General features: G+C 38.2%; 1 protein-coding gene across 4 annotated transcripts in view; it reads left to right on the top strand.

Moving 5' to 3' along the window:
* The first annotated feature begins 4,493 nt into the window (after positions 1 to 4,493).
* Positions 4,494 to 9,353, top strand: part of nup210 (nucleoporin 210) — a 29,173-nt gene continuing 24,313 nt past the window's right edge. For all 4 annotated transcript variants that reach the window (XM_005938975.3, XM_005938974.3, XM_005938976.3 and 1 more), the window contains exons 1-5: positions 4,494 to 5,118; positions 5,616 to 5,755; positions 7,299 to 7,430; positions 8,348 to 8,438; positions 8,897 to 9,047. In XM_005938975.3, coding sequence (XP_005939037.1) covers positions 4,958 to 5,118; positions 5,616 to 5,755; positions 7,299 to 7,430; positions 8,348 to 8,438; positions 8,897 to 9,047 — 675 coding nt within the window. In that variant the 5' untranslated portion in view covers positions 4,494 to 4,957. The remainder of the gene's footprint in view (positions 5,119 to 5,615; positions 5,756 to 7,298; positions 7,431 to 8,347; positions 8,439 to 8,896; positions 9,048 to 9,353) is intronic.

The following is a 9,353-nucleotide window of genomic DNA, read 5'->3' as shown; positions in this document are numbered from 1 at the left end:
CACTGATAATTGCCCAAGCCCAATAACTGCACCTCTGCTTTGTATTATCCTACCAAATGGACAATTTTGCTTTATTATGCAAGAAATATTGAATTAAAGTTTCATACAAAGTGTTTATTTATTTTTTTATCGAGAGCAGTGACGTCTTTCTATCCTCAGTTCATTTGATGGTGACAGTGCTACGCATTAATGCAGTTGGAGTTAATGTTATCTTTCCATTTGGTGATACATTGTCTTCTGCTTTTGTTTAAATAGGAGTGTTGGATAGTATTTGTTGTGACCCTTGCTAAGTAACAAGCAATATGAAATGGTGTCAGCTGATGGATTGCATATATTTTAATAGTAATTAAACAAAATGTCTCTATAATCATCGTAACACATAATGTGATTAAAACACTGAGCAATACAGTTCGTCAGCCCGAATCCTATCAATAAGTACATGCAAACAGAATATTCCAGATAAATCTTCTAACAATACCGGTCACCAGAAACAAACCCTAACATCTGGCTAATGAACTGTAAATGTTGTAAAACCTCTTAATGAAAATGTCCCTCTTGTGCATTCCAATATGTTTCTTGTCATTGCTCTGCTGCAGGTCCACTGGATAAAGTGAAGAGAGGAAGTCTTTAAAGTAACCAGCAACGACAGGGCACTAAAGCTCTGCAGGGGGCTACACCATTGGAAATTAGGACCCAAGTATAATGCGGTGAAAGTAGCTCCCCACATGTGTCTGCTAAAGACTTTCCAGGCTGCTGTAAAGAGCCATGTCTGCTGATAAAGGGTGCAGCCCCATAGCGCAACTGGCTTTAGTTAAACTACAGCAAAATGTTGGATTCTACTTGGTTTGTTAATTAAATATCTAACAGTCTGTAGTGGGTCATTAAATATTAAATGTCACTTAAATAGAATCACTTCTGCAAAATTACAATGCCCACGATCATTAATGTGCAGAGCTGCAAACCCAAGCCCACTGAGCTCAGACTGCTGGCCATGCTAAGGAAATGGCAAGGGAATTTAAAGCATGCTGTAGATTGTGTAAGTGGATTTAATACTTGCAGCACAGCTCTTTAGCCCTCCCTGTTCTGCCTGTTTTACTTTATGTAGACCATGTTAATCTGTAAGTAAAAAGGTGTTTTACTTCTCAAGGGAAATGTCGATATTTAAAGATTTTTTTCTTCTGTTATAATTCATAAAAACATCACCTAATGTAGCGTTGCACAGAGTAAAAAAAAACCCAAAAAACAAACCCTGTGGACATCTATGCTCTTATCACAGAGTTGTACCATGGTAATCATTTGTACCACTCCCATCTCCCTGTCCCTTTTTACATTTCTTGGAACACCCAAGAAAGTTCCCCGAGGCAAAGGCTTATTTCACCGGATAGTAACACCTTTTATTATGCCTACCTACAGCAGCTTTTACTGCGCCTCACACCTAGGGGACCTTTAAGGTTTTCGCTTCCAAAGCTATTTGAAGAAGTGACCCCTCCAAAGCCTATTACATTTCTGGTGAAAGGAGAACCACCATTTGAGAAGATTGCCAATAAGTAAGAGCTTAAGTAATCGCTATGGCCTTCTGCACCCACTTGTTTAGACCAAGCCAAGCATGGTGGCCAAGAAAGGTTCCTGATTTAAAACCAGGAAGGATGTGACTGCTGATGCATACCAGATGAGGAGACAATACATAAGATTGCCAAGTTCTGCAGGCATTTGTGATGCAGGAAGATGTTTAATGCACAACGTATGAGTGCTGCAACATAATTTTGGACTCACAGTGTAGGTGAAAAGCTTTGAATGACCATTACCTAATTTTTAAGTGGTTTCCCATTACAACACATTGGAAAGTGAAATGGTAACCCTTAAAAAATAATGGTTAGTTAAATCTTCTGCATAAATATTCCCATCTATTTGAGAATTTATTTGAGAAGAAATCACATAAAAATCTATCTATTACCAAGAAACTACTCATATTGAGTACAAACACATTTGCCTTGGAATGAGCTCAGTCCTCCGCTTTGTGTTTTGTAGTCTTGAGCCTCCTCCTGCACTCACAGAGCGTGACATTCAGGTATTGTTTTCCATGTTCACAGACATTACATCATTCACTCCTAACATCAATTATATGTGAGCTGCCCATGGACAGGGTACAAAGATGAAACTAAATGTGGTACTGGAGCTTTCACAGTGCAGCCTTGTCAAAGTAAATGAAAGCTTTATTTTCTTCTCGGGTTTCATTCTCAACTGGTATTACTGCACTAAAGAAAGATGTGTGACTTTATTTCAACCCCAAAACAGCTTGAAAAAGTCAAAACGAGTTGAAACAGCCATCACTTTAGTTCACGCTCCTTGTATAGAGTGAACGTACGCTGCATCTATCATATATTTTGAATGCAACTTCATTGGTGATATTAAAATCTGCTGTAACACAGCGCCAGACAGTGATGGACCTTTTTTTGTTAATGCTGTCTGACGAAAACAATATGTCACCTTTGGCACAAAGCAGCATTATGTAAAACATATCAAAACCACAGTGCATCTGCTAATCAAATCGTGTCTATGTGTCTAGAAGATGAACAATTCAGGAGGAGCATTGCTGTATTAACTTCAAAGGAGACGGGAGGACGGATCAGAAATAATGCTGCTGCCAGTTGAATCCGCAGTGTATAATTAACAGTCTGTTAACAATTTATGTTTTATCTCAGGACCAATTTTTAATGCCAGAAATGATCTCACACACAAGGGGAAATAAGATTTGAGATTTAGAGCATTGCCCTTGATTTTTTCACGCATTAATCTTTCAAACACATCACCATTCAGCTCATTTTTATTCATATGGCTTCAAATCATTGTTCATTTGATAAATGCTGCAGTCTTTCAAGGGAATTTAAAATGAACTTTTTATGTTACTGTTATCTATGCCTGATGACAAACAGGTAGCTGTCAGTGACACCTAGGGGTAAAAAGTTGAGCATTGCATGTTCATGATTAATACTCGAGGCCCAAACAAGCAAATATTGGTAGATTTTCTTTAAATACATCAATAAAATAAATGTAATAAGCAGATGTGAATGATTTCTGCCATGATGTGTGAATCATAGACTATGGGTTTAAAAACCTGTCATAAAGTACAAATTTTCTTTATAACAGTTACTTATGGCAGCTAGCCTCTAAATCATATGCAATTTATAGTCAGTCAGATGTTTTGACAGAGCTGAAATCCAACCATCTATTGATTTATCAGCTGGATGGATGTTTTTCAGGATCACAGTTGGGTTGGTGTATTTATTTTTGTAACTTATAGTTATTTGAATAACTAGACTTTACAAAAATTAACAAAAATTAACAGTTCATTTCAATTACAGTTCTCTTAAACTCCAAGGGTTTTTCGGAGTTATAGACAATCCCAGTCTCATTGAAGATTATGCATCACTGTCTCCTTTTGCTTGGCGTATTGCTAAATTTGGCGAAATTTAGAAAGACTAAAACTAAAGACATTTCCTGTTTATTTACTTTAGTTAATGACTGGGAAGGGCCTTGTAGTGCAGTTAAGTTACTGCTATGCTCAAGAAACTATTATGTTCAAGATTTGATTTAACAGGAAGAAACCTCAGAAAAAATCCCGCTCAGGGAGGGGCAGTCATCTGCTACAACCAAGTTGGGTTCAATGGCAGAGAGATGGGTCAAAATCAAACTGTGGAAGAGAGCCAGAGATTACAAATAACTCTGGCTGATATACAGCAGGATGAATCCATGCTTTTATGCTGTATATGCCAAATGCTGACCATAGCATCCAGACAATCTCTGTTGTTCAGCTTCGGTGAGTCTGTGCAAATTGTAGCATCGGGTTTTCTGATCATAGCTGACAGGAATGGAACCAGTATGGCTTTTGTTGTAGCTCACCTGCTTTAAGGATGAGATGTCCCTATGCATAAAGCTACTTTTGGCTGCTGCCTTAATTACAAGGGGTCACCACAGTTAGTAGCTCTCCATGTTTGATTTGGCAGATTTTTATGCTGGATGCCTTTCTCCTCCTTCCCCAACCCCTTCAGGATCTCCTCTCAGGAGTTTTCACTTGTTAGGTAAATGTATAATGAGATGTTCTTCTGCAAACCAAGTGATTATTTGAGTTACTGTTGCCGTCTTATCAGCTTGAAGCAGTCTGGCCATTGATGCTCCCCAGATATTTTCTATATTTTTTTTTGACTATTCTGTGTAAACCTCAGACATTGGTTGTGAGGGAAAATACTTAGACCAGTCCATCTGGCACCAACAACCACTTTCAAAGTCACATAAACAACGTTTCTTCCCTGTCCTGATGCTTCATCAGGTTGTGTAACTTCACCGACCTGCTGCCATGTGATTGGCTGATTAGATATTTGCATCAACGTGTAGATGAACAGCTGTCCCCAATATATCCTAGTATATTAAACTTGTCATTTGAATTATATTGAATTGACAGTATACCTTTAAGAACGAATTCACCCACTCTCCCCCTCCCTCCTTTGTTATGACGTTTCCTCACTCCCGGCATGCTCACTGGAAGTCCAATTATTGCTAATGGCGGGTATTGTACGAAACATGCGTATTTTAAGCTATCGTCTGCTGACTGTGAAAGAGTAAATTTCATATAAATAGTTGCTTTGTGTCTCGAAGAACCTTGGAATATAAACAAGGCTGAGGAGTCGAATAGAGCACCGAGGAGGACTTAGTAGTTCTTATCGTCATGCGGCAGCTCTCCGTTAACAACTGATACTGAAACTGTGAGGAAGGCAGCGTGTGTTTGATTGAGAAATAGCTTCAGTGTTGGCAATGCTAGCTCACCTAACCGCCTGTCTCAGAGCCATAAGTCCAAAACTACTGCGGAAATAGCTAACTTAATGAGACGGAGGAAGTTTAGCTAGGACGGAAACTTAGCGTTCATTCATTCGACCGTTGGTAAATCACTTGTGAATCGGAAATGAAAGCGCTGACATTATTACAGTTGGTGTTGCTATTATTATTAACCGTTTATCAGGTTAAGTGTTCCTCCAAGCTCAATATTCCCAAAGTGTTGCTTCCGCTTGCCAGAAGTACAAGAATTAACTTCACACTGGAAACAACTGAAGGCTGCTACAGATGGTGAGTAGAAAAACTGGAAACGCATAGCCGAAGGGGGTGTCGAGGTGTGTGGTCCATATGAGGCCACATGGCAATCTGTACTGTATGCACTGTGTGTACAGTTGAGGCCATAATGAGGACCACAAAGAGGCTAAACTTTTTAGGTTTAACATGGCTTTCCGGTGTCATTTGTTAGTTTTTGAGTTAATCTTTTAATCCAAATTAAAGCTAATATAAATTAACTGCTATATATAATCTTAGTTTCTCTTGATGTCAGAAGGTGACAGTGTTGTTGACTAAGGAGTTCATAGTGGGTGGTCCTGGTGGTTTACTAAGCTACATTGCAATTGCAATTGTTTCTGATATATTACCCAAGTACATGAACAAAAAAAATAAATAAAATGTTAAAGCTTTGTAAAAGTATAATTTACAGTAGAGCAAAGCAGAATTTTATAACAACAGTACCTTATAAAATAACCAGGGAGTGTATACGACTTATCGCTGTCCTTGTTCTTCAGGTCCTCCACCAGACCAGAGGTCGCAAGCATCCAGGCTGTGGATGAGGACCACATCAGGGGTTGCTCCCGGAAAGCTGTTCTCCAGGCGCTTTCAACACAGCCGTCCAGACTGACCAGTATTATCCTAGCTGAAGATGTTGGTAAGAACAGCAGTAGCCTTAAATCAACTGCCATTGGAAATTGATGCAGATAGTCAGATTGTCAACCAGGCCGTCAAATTAAAGAATATATTGTGTTATGGTTTAATAACTCTCCACACTGTTGCATAAAGATTTAGAGAAATGTTAATGATCATGCAGCTTCCATCAGGGGAAAAAAATGTATTCTGTATAATTACACTGTGCAATCCAGCTTAAAAAAGATGCTATAAAGTAGAAATGACAGCTTAAGGTGGAAATGAAGTACAACGCTTAAGAGATATAGTCATGACAGGTGCAATGGCTGCAATTTTGCTTGTAATATTTAAATATTTTTGAAAACACCAGAAGTCTGAGGTGTATGTAGTCACTTTATTAGACCAGTGCAAGAACAAGCATGTGTCTCAAAAGACTGTTTTGGAAAATGGAGAACTAAGTGAGAGAAATGGGAACGTAATTAACCTCAGCGGCTCTGTTTTTAATTTGCAGTATGATGAAGACGTTCGTCTGATTCTCTTACTCTATTCCTGATCCAAGCAGACACATTTCCTTTCTAAGCCTGTCTGCAAAGAAGTATTTGTGCACTCTGCAGACCTGGTAGATCAGCAGTTTCAGAAATACTCAGACAAGTCCATCTGGCAAAAGCAACCATGCCACATTCAAAGTCACTTAAATCACCTTTCTTCCTCATTCTGATGCTCTGTTTGAACTTCAAACTGAGATTGGGGAAATCAGCTATGTCAGAATAATAGGACTGAGTAATGACTGCAAAGTTATGTTTCCCCATGTTTAAAAATGGGCTTCACAGTTCCCCGTAGTTTAATTCAAATTAGATAACAGAACTCAAACAGCCTAGAAATTCTTGATATTTACAATGTGGTGGCTTGTTGTCTAGGTTTTTTTGTATTGACAGAGGGTTCTTTATCTCACTTTTTATGGGCTTACAACCGCACATTTTTGCGGTTTAATTTTTACAACTTCATTCTTATCAATGCCCCCCCTGGATCTCTTATTGTCTCTTTAGGGTTAGATCATTACTTTATAATCTATCCAAATAATATCTAATGGTTAGCTTCATACAAATCATTGTTGCACAACACATTTTCTCCATCCTTCCTTCTTTGCAGTTGTGAAATAAGCTGTCATCTGTTGCCTGAGACCCTGTGTCATTGCTGTGACATGGTTACCCTGCCACATACATCTGAAATGTTTCAAACAAAATAAATAAATCTATTTTTTCACAATAACTGAGCAGTTTTAGGTTTCCAAAAACCTAATTTAATATAGCCTTTTCGCTCACTCTTTCATGCCCACTAACCAAAAAAGCCACAACTTTTGACTTGACTGATAACTCTGCATACTACAAGGAATAAAGGAAGCTTTAGAGCTGCTGTTCTCCACTCTCATTTCCATACAGTCGCGATAAAATGTTTTAGTGAGGAAGTAGATTTCAAGCTTTGCATGTCAAATCAAATCTTGAAATGCATTTGATTCAATTTGGAGAAAACATCCCTACGTACTTAATAGTCTTGCCTTCTGTTTGCAGTTACAGGACAGGTGCTGCGTTGTGATGCTATTGTCGACATCATCAGTGAAATCCAGATAGTGTCCACCACCAGAGAACTACATCTTGAGGATTCACCACTGGCACTCAGGATTCATGCACTGGACTCTGAAGGTGACATTAAAATGGCTTCTTATTGGAGAGTGCTATTCTAATTTTAGCCTATTGGTGTTATTGGTAAGGTAAATAGTTCCTCATATTGTGTTATCACTCAGTTCTTAAGCTGTAAGGAGTCCACAGTGTTTATGTTGTGCTCTGAGTGTTCAGAGTAATGAGTGAGCTGGCTCAAGGTAGTGTTTTCTTTCCCCCTCAGGCTGCTGCTGTGAGGTGGCTTTTTGTTCTGTTCGACTGGTTCCATTTAGGCCTGGCACACTTAGTTTAATGAGCTGTAGCTACAGCCTGATTCTTTCTGATGGTGGCTCGAGGGTCTAGTGTTATGGGTGTTATGCAATTTTTGTTTTTGTTTTTTACATTTATTTATTTTTGAAGTATACACCATCTAAGGAATCTAAAGGGTCTGTATGCAGCTTGTAATGAGGTTAATTTTTGGTTTTCTTTCACCTATTTCACCTGCTTATTAAAGACAGACAATTGATTAGTAGTAGTTTGGAGACAATGATAGCGAGGCTAAGGCTAAGACGGCTTGGACCGTGTTCAAGGGAGGGATCAGTTTTAAGTTTTATTTAAATAGATAGAGGATATATTGAAAAAAGGATGTTATACATGGCGATGCCAGGCAAAAGGAAAAGACATGGACCACAAAGAAGATTCATGGATGCAGAGGAGGAGGGAATGCAGAGGGTTGGTGTCAAAGGAGAGGGTGCTAGGGACAGGGTGAGATGTAGGCAGATGATCAACTGTGGCAACCCCTAAAGGCAACAGCTAAAAGAAGAAGGAAAAAAATTAGATACAGCCACTAATGACTTTGGCCTTAAACCACAAGTTAGAATTTCATTGCAGATAATTCTCACCAAGTCTCACACAGCCATGTTTTATTTGGTGACTTAAATAAATATTTTGCTTTATTTCAGGAAACACCTTCAGCACCCTTGCAGGTCTAGTGTTTGACTGGACCTTAGTGAAAGATGTGAATGGATTCTCTGACTCTTACAATTCATTACGGTAGGTTTGCGTGTGTTATTACTTTAAGGCTGTCTTGAACTACATGATTTATTTAAACTCTGATGGTAAACTAAAAATAAAACAAAGTTATCTAGCAAACTGACTGCTAGTGTAATCATAAACAGCTTATTGAACAATCCTGTTGGATTTCCCTGTGCGGTATTTTAATTTTATATTTTTACGTCCCGTAAAAACCCATTTATCTCGAGGTTAAATATAATACAGAAGGATCGCAGCTTACTGTGTAGCCTCATATGTAAACTATAGCAGCTATGGATAGAGGGGTATTGAAGAAGTATGTATGTTCTGCTGTTTAATAGTTGTTTGATAGTAAAGATTAAACACTTCTAATGGTATTAATCTCTTGATTTGGTGTTGGTGGTCCATTCTGCGCTGCGCCAAAAATGTAACTACACTGACTTGAGTAATGTATTTCTGATATCTTTTCTGTGTTCAAGGGTACTTAAATTCTCAGAGTCCACATACACCCCTCCTGGATACATATCTGAAATGGAACGTGTTGGGAAACAGGGTGATATTATTTTAGTATCAGGCCTGAAAACAGGACATGCAAAGTTGAAGGCAAAAATACAAGAACCTCTTTATAAGGTAAGATGGTGCAAAGGACATTTTATTTGCTGTTGTCACCAGTAGAGAGTAGAAATATTTCCCTTTTATTGTTATAATGATATTGTTTGTTTATTTATTTATGTATTTATTATTGGACGGTAAAAAGAAGTCCGGGTTCTGGTAAAATTTGGCCCATTTTGAGTAATAACTTAGTTTGGAGACGAAGACATCTAAAAATAGCAAAATATTACATAGCAGCAGTACTTTAGGATGTCAAGGCTGCTGTGACAGTTAAATTGTGCTTCTGTCTTGTCAACATTTTTTTTTTATTTTTTTTTTTTTTTT

Source organism: Haplochromis burtoni, unplaced genomic scaffold (assembly GCF_018398535.1).
Source record: "Haplochromis burtoni strain Fernald_Lab_line unplaced genomic scaffold, NCSU_Asbu1 Contig_252, whole genome shotgun sequence".
In the NCBI taxonomy this organism is placed as follows: Eukaryota; Metazoa; Chordata; class Actinopteri; order Cichliformes; family Cichlidae; genus Haplochromis; species Haplochromis burtoni.
Note: the sequence above shows the minus strand (reverse complement) of the source record. Positions and strands in the feature narration are given on the sequence as shown.